An 18,278-nucleotide genomic window follows, 5' to 3' on the forward strand; every position below is an offset into this window, starting at 1 on the left:
TGCATGTAATGAGGGTAAAAGGAGGGAGGAGTTTGGGTGGAGAATGGAGGGGGCGTGATGAGTGCTGGCTCACAGCCCACTGCATTGCATGATGGAACTTGTAGTATTAGAACACAGTAAACCTGGTGAAAAAAAGTGATAGATGTAAACATCAGAGCTGCAGCTGGCAGATGCCAAGTGATGCTTATCTGCATGATAAAGGTATACAGATGATTCTCACAAAATTAGAATATCACCAAAAAGTTCATTTATTTCAGTCCTTCAATACAAAAAGTGAAACTCATTATATAGTCATTACAAACAGTGATCTAGTTCAATGTTATGATTTTAATGTTGATTATGGCTTTCAGCCAATGAAAAGTCTTTTCACTAAATTAGAATATTTTATAACACCAGCGTGAAAAGTTATTTTAAAATCTGAAATTTTGGCCTACTCAAATGTTCAGTAAATGTACTTAATACTTGGTCGAGGCTCCTTTTGCATCAATGCGGCGCGGCATGAAGGCTATCAGCCTGTGGCACTTCTGAGGTGTTATGGAAGTCCAGGTTGCTTTGATAAAAAAAAATTAACTTTTTGATCTAATTTTGTGAAAAGCACCTGTATATTACTATACTAAGGGTATGGATGCATTTACTAGCACATAATGGCAAGATTAATGAATAAAAAATGAAATGATTAGCTTAGTTAACGTCTTTAACCTTGCAAAGGATAGTAGAAGCTGTAGTGCAGCGGGGTTGATGCAGTGTGACACAGGCAATGACCCAGGAAAGTTAAAACTAAAGTCTCTTATTAAGACAGTGTACTCACAAAACAAAGTAAATAGGATTCTCGGGATCACAGCCGGGAAACAAGATGGTCCGTAACAAGGACCGGTTACCGTGGGCGACCCTACCGCCGTGTATGCTGAGGGGTGCCATGCCCTTTTGGCTCCTTGTTGCTTCACACAGGCTGAAGCTATGGTAGAGCCTTCTGCTCTGCCAATTTGCAAAACTAGACTGACACCCCAACCCTCTGTTGCAGGGTTTTTTTTTTATATATATATATACAAAGAACCTGTCTGTAGGCTATATGGAAAACCCGGCCCGGGGACGTAAATGGACCGTCCCACTACCATCCTGTAGTCAGTTTCAACAATAAAAGCCCAGAACAGGTTTTCTTCATTCTGCTTTGGACAAATAACTTGCCCAAAGACCAACACTCTTTTATTTTGAATTGCAATCACAGCTGTGCCTGTGACTGCAATGCACTCCCGCGGCCTTAATATGCTACTGTGCGCATCCTGGGGGACACATAGCAACCCTTGCATATGGTTACTGCCTTACAAAGCTGTGTAATATATTTTTTCCCTTCTCCCATGACAGCACCACCTGAGAGAGGGTATTCGCCCATCAAGGACAGGAAACCAACTGAATAAATAGGTAAGTACCTCTCCTCCGCATCAGTTTGGTTTCCTGTCCTTGTGGGAACCTGAAAGAAAGCGGTACTTGACTTCCTCAGGAGGGTGTCCAGGACTGGATGCCTTCCGGAGGGTGAGGTAATACCGTCCGGGAGGTCGGTGCAACGCTGTGCAGGTAGAGACCTCTTGGAACAAAGTCCCTGGCTGACACGAGGTGCCGGGACTGCGTGCGCTGGGATTGTGGGAGTGCTCCGGTGAGTTGCGCGGGTTTCTCTTCAGAGTCTGCGCATGTTCTGGGTGTGCTGGTATGATGCTGGCAGGTCCTGGTGACGAGTGCGCTGGAAAGCAAGGCTTCCCGGGTCTGCGGTTGTGGGGCGGGTATCTGGCACGTCCCGGTGACGTAGCACGCCAGAATCTACAGCGGCCATCCAGGACTGTGTGTGCACAAGACTGCTGAGGCTCCCTGCCCCACAGCTTGCTGGATTCAAAGGCCGGATGCATGGGGCCAGATGGAGGTGACATGGGCCTTCCCGGTATGAATGGTAATGTGCCCAGGGTTATGGTGCCACTTTCTGCATCAGTCTTAATATGGATGGACAGCAGCAGTGGCCGCCACCACAGCAGCCGACACAGGAGCTATTACAGCATCGCTAGAGACACAATAGTGACAGTTGGACAAGCACCAAGACCAGCCTGAAGAGCAAGGCAGGTCACAAGCCCACCTCCATGGGGAGACGTTCTTCTGAACCGACTCTTCCTCCATCTCTGGTACCGTATATTGATCAGCTGAATGGTGAGTGATCTATGTGAAAGTGCATCATTTTGAAACAGGCCCCCCTTTTTCTGTGTATTTTTTTACTAGGAAAGGCCCTTGATACAGAATAATAAAGTATTCTCTGTGCAGGAGAAGTTTACCCTGCACATATAGACTGCTCAATAAAATAAAGGGAACACTTAAACAGAATTATGACTCCAAGTAAATCAAACGTCTGAAATCAAACTGTCCACTTAGGAAGCAACACCGTTTGACAATCAATTTCACATGCTGTTGTGCAAATGGAATAGACAACAGATGGAAATTATTGGCAATTATCAAGACACCCTCAATAAAGTAGTGGTTCTGCAGGTGGGGACCACAGGCCACATCTCAGTACCAATGCTTTCTGGCTGATGTTTTGGTCACTTTTGAATGTTGGTTGTGCTTTCACACTCGTGGTAGCATGAGACGGACTCATGAGACCCACACGACGGACTCATGAGACCCACACAAGTGGCTCAGTTAGTGCAGCTCATTCAGGATGACACATCAATGCGAGCTGTGGCAAGAAGGTTTCCTGTGTCTTGTCATCGTAGTGTCCAGAGGCTGGAGGTGCTACCAGAAGACAGGCCAGTACACCAAGAGACATGGAGGGGGCTGTAGGAGGGCAACAACTCAGCAGCAAGACCACTACCTCTGCCTTTGTGCAAGGAGGAACAGGAGGAGCACTGCCAGAGCCCTGCAAAATGACCTCCAGTAGGTCACAAATGTTCATGTGTCTGCACAAAAAGGTTAGAAACCGCTGACAGACACAGCAAACATTCTTGCCTCAGTTCACATTGATGTGCCATCCTGGATGAGCTGCATTACCTGAGCCACTTGTGTGGGTTGTAGAGTCCGTCTCATGCTACCACGAGTGTGAAAACACAACCAACATTCAAAATTGACCTAAACATCAGCCAGAAAGCTTTGGTACTGAGATGTGGTCTGTGGTCCCCACATGCAGAACCACTCCTTTATTGCGGGTGTTTTGATAATTGTCAATAATTTCCATCTGTTGTCTATTCCATTTGCACAACAGCATGTGAAATTGATTGTCAAACGGTGTTGCTTCCTAAGTGGACAGTTTGATTTCACAGAAGATTGATTTACTTGGAGTTATATTCTGTTGTTTAAGTGTTCCCTTTATTTTTTTGAGCAGCGTAGTAAGTGACTCTGTCCTGATTGCATACAACAGAGGAAACCCCTGTGTTTGCTATGGACCTGAAGGCCATAATTAGGTCTGAAGTCCAGGAGTCATTAAATCACCTAATGTGACAGAGAGGAGGAAAAGTCAGGACTACAGTCATCTGAGTCAGAGAGATCAGCAACATTTAAAGGGGAGAATTTGGATTTCTCTGGTTCCTCCTTTTCTTCGTCCTCTCATAATGACATGAAATGGGGGGTCGAGCTTGTTTTCCAGCCAAGGACACGGACAGGCTGGTTAGGGCAATCAGGTCGACTATGAGCATAGCTGATCCCAAGACCACTAGAGCAGTCCATTATGTTGGGCGGCTTGGAGCAGAGGAAAAGGCACTCTTTTTTTTTTTTTTTTTTTTTTTTTTTTCCAGTGAATGAATAGATCAAGATGCTAATTAGTAGAGAATGGAAAAGAGGCCGAAGAAGGGGTCCACTGCCATCTTTGTCGAAGAGGAGATATCCATTTAACGAAGATGAGGCAGGCATATGGGAGGAAACTCCTAAAATTGACGTGGCTTTTGCTAAGTCAGTTAAAAAAATCAATGTTGCCCTTTGAGGACCTAGGAGCTCTTAAGGACCCCTTGGATAAGAAGGCAGAGGTTTTCCTGAAACAAACGTGGAAATCAACAGGGTCATTAAAGCCGGCAATAGCGGCAACCTGCACTGCCAGGTCTATGATGGTATGGCTACAGCAGCTTGAGGACCAGCTCAGTAACACCCTTAGGGAGAAGATCTTGGCAGACCTTCTACTGATGCAGGGAGCAGCTGCCTTCCTGGCTGACGCCTCGGCAGATTGTCAGGTTAGCAGCCAGGTCTGCGAAGCTATCCAACGCAGCCCTCAGAACTTTATGGCTTATAAGCTGTAGGAGGAAATATAACTGGAACAAACCTCTTGGGGAACAAGGCATACAGAAGGACACAAAAATGAAGGAACATGGGTTTCATGTTTGCGGGTCCCTCGGCAGGTAACCAAAAGCCCTCTAAGTGACGGGCTTCCCCGGGTAGGAGGAAGGTTGTCCCACTTCCAACCTGCCTGTGAAGAAATCTCAGCCAACACTGGGATCCTCAGTATAATAAAATCGGGGCTAAAACGAGTTCAAGTCCACTCCCATGCACAGCTTCAAGATCTCATCTCCCAGGTCTCTGAAGGAACGGCAGGACCTAAAGGTGGAAGTGTTGGTCTTACTGCAGAAAAGTGTTCTGGTGGAGGTGCCTGTTCAGCAGCAGGGGAAGGGCTTCTATTCTCCCCTGTTTCTGATGAGGAAGCCCGACCAGTCCTTCGGGACGATTATCAACCTGAGGGGTTTCAACAAGTTTCTGGTCTACGAGACCGTTCAAGATGGAGTCATTAAAATCGGCAATTAAGATCTTGTTTCCATGCCGCTGTAAAAGTTGTCTTAATATTTGAAGGACGCATACTACCATGTCCCCATCCATCAGAGAGACCAGCAGTACCCGAGGGTCAGCAGCAGTTACCAATCCGGTCATGTGTCTGAGGAAGGCTATGTCTTTACTGGGTACAATGACTTCCTGTATTCCAGCAGTCCATTGGGCCCAGATTCACTCCAGAGCCTTACAGTATGTCCTAGATGGAGAAAAAAGGCTCGGAGGTTGTTTAGAGGGAAAGTTATGCTCTCCCGGAGAGCAATAGACTCCTTGACTTGGTGGCTGGACTCAGGGAATCTGTTACAGGGAATTCCATGGTCCTATCAGGTAACGGACGTGATCGTGACTGATGCAAGTGCCGAAGGATAGGGAGCACATCTCGGGGATCGCATAGTCCAGGGGGTCTGATCAGAAGCAGAAGTCAGCCATTCCTCAAACATGAAGGAACTACTGGCAATAAAAAGGGCAATAATAGCATTCCTTCCCCATTTAAAAGGACCCCACATTCGGGTAATGTCAGACAACCGGACATCAGTTGCCTATATCAACCACCAAGGGGGGCACAAGATCCCGAACCCTGATGCTGCTATCGGTCAGTTCTCCAGATCATGGAAGAACATCATTTGAAGCTCACCGCACTTCACATAAAGGGGAAGGAGAACGAAGAAGCAGATTTTCTCAGCCCGAATACCCTGAAACAGGGGAATGGGAACTTGATCCGCTAGTTTTTCAGCATATTGTGGATCAATGGAGGCAGCCAGAAACAGAACTGTTTGCCAACAGAAAAACAAAGATCTTCTGCTCTTCAAACCCAAGAGAAGGACCATATGCAGTGGACGCACTACAGATTCCTTTGAATTTCAGGCTGGCTTACGCATTTACCCTGTTGAAGATTCAGGAGGAGGGAGCAAGGTCATCCTCTTCGCTCCTTTTTGGTCCAAGAGGCCATGGTTCTCATGGATGAGGAAGATGTCCTTATCAGACCCCTGAATTTTCCCGGACATTCCAGCTCTCCTAAGGCAGGGCACCGTGTCGCTTCTTCAGAATTCAGGTCTGCATTTGACGGCCTCGAGTTTGAGAGGGCAATATTAACACAAAAAGGATTCTCCCCGGCCTTAGTTGCTATTCTGCTGCAGAGTAGGAAGCCGGTAACGACTAGCATATACGGCAGAATACGGGCTAAGTTCTTGCCTTTTTCAGGGCAGTCCGTTGGGGGTAGGGTTCCAGTTGGAGCCATATTGGAATTTGTTCAAAGGGGTTTGGACATGGAATGAACCACCAGCACCCTTAAGGTGCAGGTACCTGCATTGGAAGCTCTATATAATTATAACCTGGCAGCAGATAAATGGATAGTTAGGTTCTTTAACGCATGCCATACGTCAAGACCCATGCAGCCCCAAAAATGCATCCTTAGGACTTAAATCTAGTTCTTGAGGTATTGACAAGATCTCCCTTTGAGCTCTTAGATGAATTACTGGCTTAAAATACTAACTCTAAAAATTGTGATATTAGTGGCCCTAACATCAGCTCCCAGGATCTGTGATTTACACGCTGTATCCATTAATCACCCATTCATGCAGATATCTGATAAGCTGGATCTGGCCTCAGAATAACAATCATCTTCCGTAGGTAGCCTCAAAGTTTCATAGAAACCAGGAGATAATTCTTCCCTCCTTTTGTAGTAACCCAAAAACTGCAGAGGAACACAGGATTCACACATAAGATGTTAGAAGAGCCTTGGTACAATAATTAGAGCTGTCGAGAGACAATGGAGGGACAGTGAGACCTTGTTCGTGTCATTTCAGGGAATCCGGAAAGGTCTTAAAGTTACAAGGGGCGCTGTCGCTAGATGGAATAGGGACGCCATTAGCTTAGCATACACCTCTAGTAATATGCTGGTTCCTGAGAACCTGACAGCCCATTCCACCTGGGCCATGGGTTGAAATAGCGGAGGTATCGATCGATAGACTATGTAAGGCCGGCTACATGGTCTTCCCCTTTAACCTTCTATAAACACTACCGTCTTAAGCTGGCTTCCTCTATTGACCTATCGTTTGGGAGAAAGGTATTAAAAGAGGTGATCCCTCCCTAAGGTGCCCTTGTCTATAAATCTCTCTGGTGCTGTCATGGGAGAAGGGAAAAAATCTGTTATCAGTAACGGGATTTGACAGAGCCCATGACAGCACCTTTTATATTCCCTCCCCTGCTTTATCATTCGTGTTGTGCACTGTTAAGGGTGTTTTTTAGGAAAAATGTTTTTGATGATGGTTGTTACTGTCTGGAGGTCCTCTCATGCTCTGAAACCCAGACTGATGCGGAGGAGAGGTACCACCTTATTATTCAATAGGTCTCCTGTCCTTGGGCGGATACACTCTCTCAGGTGGTGCTGTCATGGGCTCTGTAAAATCCTGTTACTGGTAATTAACTAGGATTTATTATTCTGTTAAAATTACTGACACTCATGGTAAAAATTGACGCATGGACCATACACTGACACAAATACCATTTTTCATGTACGTATTTAAACATGGATTGGTGAATAAGACATTAAACTAAATACTTTGTAAAGTACCTTTGGAATTTTTCAGCTATCAGTCTTCTTGCGTAGAAGTCTTTAAGCACAACATATCTAGAATTGGAAATCTTTACCCACTCTTCCATGCTCTTACCATCTAACTGATTTGGCGCTCTATTGTATCCCCTGTTTACAGCCCTCATCAGGTCAGCCAACAGACTTTCAATTGGATTCAGTTCAGGGCTCTTTGGGTTATGTGCTACAAGGTGAAATTTCTCTTGTAGACATAAAACCTAGTTGGTTCAATATGGGCTTTGTGTGGATTGTGTAACTTTCACACTTGGGTCAGAACACATTTTGATGCAAAACTATACATGCAGGCACCTTCATTAAGTGCTGACTGTCATTTTTACAATGTTGACTGTCCTCTGATCCTATTTTGCCATGAGGTTTAAAGCACCACTGCAGTAGGGTTTTTTTTCTTTTCACTGCTGAAGTGGTGCTTTTAAATGTTAGTCCCCTGCCCAGGTCATATACACACACTCTTGGCGCGTTCAGTTTTTTGGTCCCACTTGGCACCGCAGTGCACTGCTGTTGAGCACAGCTCCTAACTGACCAGAAGTCAGAAGCTACTTCACAAGCTTTCAATGAAGTCTTAGAGCCAGAACAAATCTCCCATAGACTTACATTGATTAGTGACTTCCACCTTGCTCCATAAAGTGCTGCAGCAGCCCGGCAGTTCACAAACTGCAGGAGATTGACCAGAGGGGTGGTTGAAAATGCTGGAAGGTGAGTATCATACAGGGGGACTTGGATTTTAACTCCTTTAATATCAGCCAATACTCAATAAAACGGCAGTTAAGGGTACTTATTTCCTCATTGCCGTTTTAATACTGTGATATGGAATGGCGCCACCCAACAGCGATTCCTCTACATGACAGCTGGCACCCTGTATTATCGGGCCCGGAAGATTTTGCCCCTTAAATACCATTTTTAATCACGACAGTGGTATTTTTGTTACAAGGGGGTCACAAAGACCTCCTTAGTAACAATGGTACCCCCGCGATAAGAATATCGGGTCCCAATGGTTACCTTCGAGGTACAGTGGGATCCAGCTCTAACCAGAGCTGTACATGAGTACAGTAGTGTATGAGATAAGTGATCAAAGTAAAAATTATACATGTCTTACACTGAAAGTGCAAAAAAGTAAAAAAAGTAAAATTATGTAAAGTAAAAAACAGTGCGCACAAATCTCAAAAATCTGCTTTGCCACTCAAAACGCATTGTTTCTGATAAAATAGACAAAAGTACACAAACTCATGTAATAAAAAAATGGTACAAATGAAATTGCCAAACCGTCCCGCAAAAAAGTCCAAATATGGCTGATTCAGTAAAAAGATACATCTCTCAGAATATGATGCAAAAACAAATTTTTTGCTAAAATATAGTTTTGAGTGTGTAAAAATGGCTATGAATAGAAAAAATTGTATAAATCTGTAATCTTATCGACTTGACAAACAAACCTGTCTCACCACTTTTACCATTGAGTGAATGGTGCAAAAGGATGAATTAAAAACAACTAAATTGCTGGGTTTTATTCATTCTGTGTCTGAAAAATCTGAATAAAAAGCAAAGAAAAAATATTGATCCCCAAAATGATTAAAAAAAAAAAAAACCCTGCAACTCGTCCCTTGATAAATAAGCTCTTACAACTCTGTTCAACGAAAAATACAAGTTACAGCTCTCAGAATATGCTTTAAAAAAACACTTTTTATAAAGGATTTTTACTATTTAAAGGCAACGAAACCTGAAAAAAACTACCGTATATAAAACTGGTATTGCGGTAATCACACCGACCTGAAGAATAAATCCGCTTTATCATTTATACTGCTCCTGAAGCACACAAAAATAAAAACTATTCTTGTGCTGCTGTCTATTTTGTTACTTCTACCTCCCAAAATCACCAGAACAGATGCCAAACTGAGTACAAAGTGTCTCCATCTGCCTCATGGTGGGTGGCTCCGCTCCGTTGGGGGTTTAGTCTGAATCGCATTTTTGTAGGATTTACTCTGAAACCCAGACATAGGCGCTCTGCGTAGAACACATGAATGTGATCCAGCCTTATTCTAGAAGCCATCAAAAAATGTCAACCAAAATGTTACCAATAAAAACCCTAATTTTATCCTGCTCAAAATTAGCCCCCACTCAGTACCACCATCTGTCACTAGAGCTATACGGGGTTCCCACGGTGCTGGTAGAACTAAGACTCTGGGAAAAGCATCAGTTCCTGTCCCCTCAAAATCCAGTGAATTCTGCACTTCCAAATCCAAATGCCCCCCTCCTTCTGAGCCCCACTGTGCCTAAACCACAATAAGCAGCCATGTGATTGACAATATTGTAGTGGGGGGGGACACTTAAGGCTATGTGCACACGGTGTGGATCCTCGCGCGGATTTTACTAAATCTTCAGGTCAAATGACCTGCATTTTTCCTGTGGATTTAGTGCATTTTTTGTGCAGTTTTACTGCCGTTTTTGTGCGGTTTTCCACTTGCGGATTTGTAGAATGGAGCAGGTGGAAAACTGCAGCAAAACCGCACAAAGGAAGTGACATGCTGCTTTTATTCCGCACGAAATCCGTGCTGAAAAATCCGCCGCATGTGCACAGCCGTTTTTTTTTTTTTTTTGTTTTTGTTTTTTTTTATAGGCTATAATGGTACTGTACATCACCTGCAGTTCTGCGGATCTGCAGGGCCAAATCCGCTGCGAGTCCGCACCGTGTGCACATAGCCTTAGGCTAAGTGCACACGTAGCAGAAAATTTCTGCTGAAAAACCTGACTCCCTTCCCAGAAACCACGCAGTTTTTGCACAGAAAACGCGCGGTTTTTATGCGTTTTTTCCACGCATTTTCAAAACCCATAGAAATGGCCAGAAACGCGGGAAAAATCTGCGAAATTAATGAGCACGCAGCGTTTTTACCGCGATGTGTTTTTTTTCGTGGTTAAAAAATGCATCAATATGTACAAAAAGTGCAAAATGCCTAAAAATGACTAGGAAGCTTATTTTTAGCGGTTTTATTGGAAAAACCGCTAAAAATACCGCTAAACACTGTGTGTGAACACAGCCTAAGCGTTTACAGCGTGTGTCGCCAGAAGCACAAGCTGGGCACAATGTATGTACTAGGCTGGCAGACTAGCAATTCTTCAGAAAAAAAGCCTGGGATGGATGTTACGAAATAGTCATTACAGCTGTAAATGAACTCGTTGAGAAGTGTACTTTCTACACTATTCAATGTGAAAAGGATTGGAAATCCAGCGAGGCATATGTGGTAAAATTCTGAAAAAATGTTATCAAAAATTAATAAAATTCAAAAACGGATGGAATTAGCGACACTGACCAATGCATTTTGGCTAAAGAACCTTATTAATAAACGTGTTGGTCAGTGTGCTGCTGATTAAATCTGTTTTTGAATTGTATTAATTTTTGATAACTTTTTTTTATTTTACCACATGTCTCACTGGATTTCCAATCCCTTTCATGTTGAATACTGAAGATTTTGCCTTGCTCCAAGTAATCTGCGCCGCACCTCTCATCTATACTCCTACAATGTGGTGAGCTGACTTTTTTTTTCTTCCTTAGTTTTCTACAATGTGCTCTCTACTGGGGTTTTTCTGCTGTACTGGCACGTTCGGGTACTTTTGGTATTTTCTGTGATTTAGGCCCCCAAAGTCACTCAAATGTGAGGTGTTCCCTAAAAGAAAAAGTGATTTGGTAAATTTTGTTGGAAAAATGAGAAAATGCTAATCAACATTTATAACTTAGCAAAAAAAGCTTAAAAAATGATGCAAATGTAAAGTAGACACGTGGAAAATGTCATGTATTAACACTTTTGGGTAAAATAACTTTCTGATTTAAGGACATAAGAATTAATTTTAAAATTGTGAAAGTTTTTGCCAAATTTCCAATATTTTTCACAAATAAACGCAAGTCATATTGAACAAATGTTACCACTATTATGAAGTACAATATGTCAAGAAAAAACAGTCTCTGAATCAGTGTGATTCGTTGAAGCATTCAGGAGTTATTACCACATAAAGTGCCTCTGGTCAGATTTCAAAAATTTTGCCTGGTAATTAAGGTCAAAATTGGCATCACTCAGCTGTGAACTAATTAAAAACAACGTTGGAGTGGTACTTCAATTTTATTAGCTAAGTATCTCGTTGTAGAATGTTAACAGCTATTTATTAGTTATTAGGGCAAAAGCTATATTAATTAAAAAAAAAAAAACCCTGTAAGAATGCTTGACCCAAAGTGATTTATAAATGTTTAACAAATGTCGTCTTTTTTTTTTTTTGCATCCTCTTTTGTCCTTAATTTCTAGGAGTAGTATCCACTGTTGTTCCAGACTCTGCGCACAAACTATTCATTGGAGGTTTACCTAATTATCTGAATGATGACCAGGTAATGGTTAATGCATTTAAATGATGGAATTTACCAGGATAACTCAAGGTTCTATAGATGGCCACTGTAGCCATAAATATGAAGTATTCCTTGTTTTATTACTGTAGTTATAAACTAATGTGTAATAAGTTTAGCATTGTTGTAAAGAATTAACTGAAGTCTGTGGCCTCGATTCATCAAGACTGGTGATTTTCTTGCCAGTCTTGATAAAGGTGCATGTTGGACACTACTGATTTATGAATAGACACTGACTGGCAGCCACCTTTTGTGCTGATGCACTACTCAGTGTCGGGGGTGTTTGTCGGTGGGATCAGATTTAGAACGCTGTTAACCTGCAGATTAAACCCGTATCTGCAGGTTAATAGCACTTTTTTTTTTTATTTTACATGATTGATAACCTTTAGGCTGTGTGCACACAGTGCATTTTTGATGAATTTTCGTGGTGGTTCTGCTCATAAACGGGCCAAAAACGCTATGGAATCCTTATGCATGCTAATTCATTAACAATCCTGAAGTGTTGTGCGCATGATCTGTAACTTTCCTTCGAGTATTTGCAGTGCATTTTTTTTCTGCATCATGTCAGTTTTGTGCATTTCTGCAGTGATTCACACACATTGACTTCAACTGACTCAGTCAAATCTGCAGCAAAAACGCAGGTATAAAAATGTTTGCAGATTTGCTGACTTTTTGTTTGAGTATTTTACTGGCTTCCTATGGTGCTTCTCACACTGTCATCTGTGTGACTGGGTGGGAAACACCGGCACAGTGTTTTTTATCGGCGGTAACACTACAATCGGTCACAGCGCTGCTGGGTCATGCACTCTGATGGTGTGACCTGCGGTAAAAAGCTTACCATAGGTCAGCAGGCGTGGGCTGATGAGACTACTGCTCCCATCGGGCTACGGCTCGCTCTGTCGCTCGTGCTCTCCCTCTTCTTAATCATGTGAAAGATTCTGGGATCATACAGCACTGTGGTGTTCCATTTTCTTCCAATCCTTTTTGAGCTCCCATGCTCACCAGTTTGCTCATCGTTTTGCAGAATGTACCAAATGGTTGATTTGATGACTGCTAACATTTCTGCTATCTGGTGGATTTCTTGACTGTTTTCAGCTTTAATTATGGTCTGTTTCTCTTTTATTTTTGAGAACAATTATGACCGCATAATGTGGTTTTACAGCTTGCAAATGCCACACCTGGACTCTGCACCAGACCCATAACTTATGATTGATTATGTATTAACAATGGAGTGGCTCATCCAGACTATTAAATACCTTTTCAGATAATTGTCCGATTTTAGTATATAGCTGCCTCCTTTTTAAAAACGGACAAAATGTAAAGTGCTGTAATTCCTAAACTTTTACTCATTAAAGCTGAAAGTCTACACTTGAATCCGATATTGATTACATAGCTATATCTTGAGTGTTTTTGTAAGCTGCTATTATGCCAAAACTTGTCACTGTCCATGTTTTTCTGGACTCAATTGTGGATACACATACGTATGCATTTTTTTTCTGGTGACATGTTCCCTTTAAAAAAGCAATAAAAGGAGTAGGCAGCACCACAATAAACAACCAATAGAAATAATTTCCTTATTTTATTAATGAAAATACAGAGGCATCTGCTCTTCTTTTTTTAGTAGAGTGCTTCTTAGGCCTCAGGATACAGATGGTAGTGATTCACAAACTGTCTGGTACAAAGTCTGCTCCTTTTTTGAGAACAATGGCAGCTCGCACTCCAGTGAAGGCCGCTTAATCTCTGAATGGCTTTCACTGAATGATAAAATGATGGTGGTCACACGAAAGCCACCTGGCTGCTGGTGGGCAGGGTATCCATTACAGGTGGACAAGGTTTTGGTGAATATGTATTCTAGAGGTTAGCTTGGAGAATGTCCCTATAGACAGTCTAAAATATAACTTTTATTGATTCAATACAAAAGTAATACAACCCCGGACAAGAGACTAAAAAAATACACACAGCCTACAAATAAAGTGCTCGTGCTAAACCAGAGTTCTGTTGGTAGCCAGATCCCATGTGAACGGGGAGCAATACTACAAGTAAGGGGGAAGGAACCAGGGCTGTGGAGTCAGTCGGTGCTCGTTTTGGTGGAGTCGGTATAAAATGGACAGACTCCTAAAATATATAATAAGTTGGGTACAGTAGTTCAATGCAGAATGTGCTGAATATTTTTTCATAAGAATTTGGGAAAGTTATGAAAGGTCCTATAAATGGCTGTTCTATTCCTGATCTAAGGCTACATTCACACACAGCATTTTTGCTGCGTTTTTTGTGGATACGTTTTTCAGCTGCAAAAGCAGATCAGATTTTTAAAATACCGCATCACCTGAAAGGTTTTTGAGCTCATAGATAATGTTTTCAATATCAAAAGCAGATTAGAAATCTGCTCTATCCATTTATCCATATCTGTCTATCCATATCGTATCTGTACCAAAAAGAATGAAAGCTGGGTAGCACACAGACTAACACTTCCTGCCAGGCAAAGGAGGAGGAAAGAACGTCTCAAACATCATTAACAAGATATTTTGTAAGTGACAAAGTTACTGTAACAATGACAACAGATATGTCTAAAAGACAGCTCATACAGCTTGTTGTGAAGGACGGTCTACAATTATCATTATTTGCACGACCAGCTTTTACTGCTCTTAATGGAGAAATGGCCGCAAACTTGGTGTTTCTCTGGAAAGAGAAAGTATTAGAAAATTAGTGATTGAAGAAGCACTTAACCAAAAGGAAGATCTTAAAAAGACTCTCAAAAGACGCTTCATGTTTCTTAAAATGGACGCCTGCACACGTCAGAGTGAACTATTTTGCCATCAATGTTCGATATGTTTGTGACAACAAAAATTGTTACCAACACGCTGGCAGTAAAAGATACTAAAGCTCATCACAGCAGCCAGTTTCTCCAGGCCTTACTGGAAAAAGTCCTGCAAGATTACGAACTCAAAAAAGAACAGGTTCTTGCTATTGTAACGAACAATGCTTCAAACATAAGTACAATTACACTGATGAATGAGAGTAATGAACAACAGCTAGAGGGACATTTAGGATTCAGTATGTTTGAACTGGAAGGCCACAGTGCTGTTAATGTAACTGAGAAACAGATATTACAACAGAACAGCAAAATTATACTGTAGAAATAGATTATCTTGTTGAAGCTACTTCAAAACACTTTCCTATTCATCACATGCGCGGTGTTGTGCACACGCTGCAGCTGGCAATAAGAGAGAGTCTGCAAGAGGGACATGCTGGAATTCTGATTGGAAAAGTGAGGAAATTGGTTATTGCCGCCAGAACCCGTAAAATTGATTCCATCTTGAAGAGACGTGCTGGAAAAGGGCAATTGTTGATCAACTAAAACCGTTTCTTATAGATATGGCAAACCCTCAAGTAACCCTAAATGAAGGTCAATGGACACAGGTGGCTGAATTGAAGGAATTGCTTAATCACCCATTTACCGTGACTAAAAAATTACAAGCTGAGGATTTAACTCCTGGCATTTTCATGAGGGAGTGGAAGAACGTGCTATTTAATCGCAGATGGCATTTCTGCTTCAGTGAAACGGAGAGAGACACAGCTATTGGAAAATAAAATTTTTCTGGCAGCTGTTTATGTGGACCCAAGTAATCGTATACTGCTTGATGATCAACAGCTTACTAAAGGAAAAGAAGCTCTGACTGAGGTAGCAGTTAGGAAGAGTGGCCTACAGGAGGACTGCCAGGCGCAAGAGGACTCTGGTCCTGACAGTGCTACTGCTGCCATATCTTCAGCCTCATCAGATGAGGAGTTTGACTTTGACTAGTATTTGGATGACATGGAGCAGGCAAAGTGTTGCCGCAAGGAAAAAGATTTCACTCTGTCTCCTATAGCAAGCAGATTGACCATATTTCAGCAAAATGTTTCACTTGTTCTCAAAGAAATAGAAAAATTCAACCATTCATCAAAACTGACTGTGCACGAGGCAATTCCTTTACACCCTGAAATTATTGGAGATGTTGCCCATGATGTTATTTAGTATGTTTTTGTTGAAAACTGTTTTTTGCCACTTATAGTTTATTACATAGTGTTATATATTACACTATATGTAGTATTTACAATTTCTTAGTTTTTTCTGTTCTAAAGTTGTATTCCAATAAATATTATGTTCTATCTAAATATCTTGATTATTATTGTATCATAAAAATGATTTAATGTCTGATGTTCACATTGTACTACAATAAATTTTTCACCTAAATATAAGCAATATATGTGGGAGTTGGTGTAAGGGAAATTGAGGAGTCAGAGTCGCAGGTTTGGCTTACCGACTTCACAGCCCTGGAAGGAACTGTCTCTCCCTGTCGTGCCCCTGAAAAAAGCTCCTGTCCTTACAAGGACCGTACCCAAGTATGATCTGCTATTGATACCCCACCATATGTATATGCTTAGTTTTCTTCCCTAAGTTTTTCTTCCCTTAGTTTTCTTCTGGCTACCAACAGAACTCCTAATGAATGGGTGAGATCAAACCATTTTTCTTATTTGAGCACTGGTTTAGCACGAGCACTTTATTTGTAGGCTATGTGTATTTTTTTAGTCTCTTGTTCGGGGTTGTATTACTTTTGTATTGAATCAATAAAAGTTATATTTTAGACCAGGGTTCCCCAACTCCAGTCCTCAAGGCCCACCAAACAGATCATGTTTACAGGATTTCCTTATTATTGCTCAAGTGATAATTGCTTCACCTGTGCAATAAAAAGGAAATCCTGAAAACATGACCTGTTGGTGGGCCTTGAGGACTGGAGTTGGGGAACCTTCTTTTAGACTGTCTATAGGGATACTCTCCAAATTAATTTCTGACAAAACCCTGAGGGTACCACTTTTGGAACACATTTGATAGGAATCCTGTTTGTTGTAACAGTAACGACTAAATGAATTCTAAAATCTGATTCATGCAGTGTTTTGTTTGCATTTTTTTTTTACCTGTTTTTGTTTTTAAAAACCCGCTGCAGATCAAATTTCACCGTTTTTACTGCAAAATTAAGATGAGTCATATTTTTGGTTTATACTCATCATTTCTGTTGTACTTTTTTGGCCATAGAAAGTTTTTCTTTTGTGTGTTTTCAGTAATGTATGAAAATACCTCATGTTTAATGTTAGCCTTAAATGCCATTAGAAAATATTTTTTTTTTTTTTTCAAATTTATTTTACAATGTACGTGTAGCAAAAACCTGACTTATGCATGTTCATTTGCTGCTGAAGTATACAACATGTCAAATGTGTTTAATTTTTTTATTAATTTTTTTTTATTTCTCAATAGGTAAAGGAGCTACTTACTTCTTTCGGCCCATTAAAGGCTTTTAATTTGGTAAAAGACAGTGCCACAGGCCTTTCTAAAGGATATGCTTTTTGTGAATATGTGGACATCAATGTCACAGATCAGGTATGTAATGCCAAAGGAAATGCTTGCTGTAAATAAAATAGAACATCTTTGAGGATAAATCATTTATTTTAAAAAATAATTACCATTTTTTGTGTCTTAAGGCGCACTGATTTATAAGATGCACCCCATATTTTTTGGTGGGAAAATAGGAAGAAATGTTTTTAAGTAAAATAGTGTTGGGTCTTTATAGTCCACTTTTAAGGTAGCTTAAGGTGGGTGGCCGCAGCAGTGGAGCCGGGGTCCCAGGAGGCAGGGTGGGGAGATACTGGTAGGAGGAGGTGTGGGGCTCTGGCAACATTGTGTGAAAGTCAGTAGCCCCTGCACTTTCCATGATTTTCAATGTAGTCAACTTCTCGAAAATGGCCGCAAGAGGCAACACATACACAGATTGAGATGTCAACACTGCAAATATATTCTTGAGTCAAGGTTTCAAAGATGTTCTCGTTGGCCAACTTTTTTGGCTCCAGTGATGCGTCCTATCCTGGCTGTCGCTTTCTTACAAAGAGCATGGGTACTTTGTGTATTCTTGCTGCCCAAAGAGAACTTTCAGATCACCACATTTTCCAACCTTGATCAAGTTTCTTGAGAATCAATTCTAAATTCCTTCAAGTGCACAGAATGCCCTACAGGCACTGAAGCATCTTTGCTGCCATTGTGCAGTAGCACAGCTTTCAGACGTTTTTTTGGATGAATCGATAGTCTTCACTCTCACATTGAGTACAATGTTACATTCTTCCATCAGCCCAGGAACATCCCTTCAATTCACTAGCGCACCATCTTAAGAAAAGTATGAAAGGAATTACTTTTTCTTTGCTTCTATACCATGAAAAACAAGTACCAGTAGCTAGCAGGTCCTTTTTTCCTTTAGACTAGAGCCTAAACGTTCTGAAGAATATTTAGGAAAACCCAAGTCCCTAACTAAATAATTTAATTTGAACTCTGAAAAAAAAACTGTGGCTTGTTGGGACTAGTGTGCAAGTCTTATTAGAATCGAGATCACGTTCTGAATCTTCTTGAATCAGGTGTAACTTCAAGTTTCTCCAGAGGTAAAGGAACATGTATTCCTTGACTGTAAGGCACAGGGTGAATCGCTG

At 41.5% G+C, this 18,278-nt stretch overlaps 1 protein-coding gene across 1 annotated transcript in view; it reads left to right on the forward strand.

Annotated features, from left to right (window-relative positions):
- Positions 1 to 18,278, forward strand: part of U2AF2 (U2 small nuclear RNA auxiliary factor 2) — a 129,060-nt gene that overhangs the window by 54,489 nt on the left and 56,293 nt on the right. Inside the window, exons 7-8 of the mRNA XM_073552114.1 lie at positions 11,674 to 11,753; positions 17,062 to 17,184. Coding sequence (XP_073408215.1) covers positions 11,674 to 11,753; positions 17,062 to 17,184 — 203 coding nt within the window. The remainder of the gene's footprint in view (positions 1 to 11,673; positions 11,754 to 17,061; positions 17,185 to 18,278) is intronic.

Source organism: Dendrobates tinctorius, unplaced genomic scaffold, assembly GCF_039654945.1.
Source record: "Dendrobates tinctorius isolate UK_male_01 unplaced genomic scaffold, ASM3965494v1 ptg000184l, whole genome shotgun sequence".
NCBI classification, from domain to species: domain Eukaryota; kingdom Metazoa; phylum Chordata; class Amphibia; order Anura; family Dendrobatidae; genus Dendrobates; species Dendrobates tinctorius.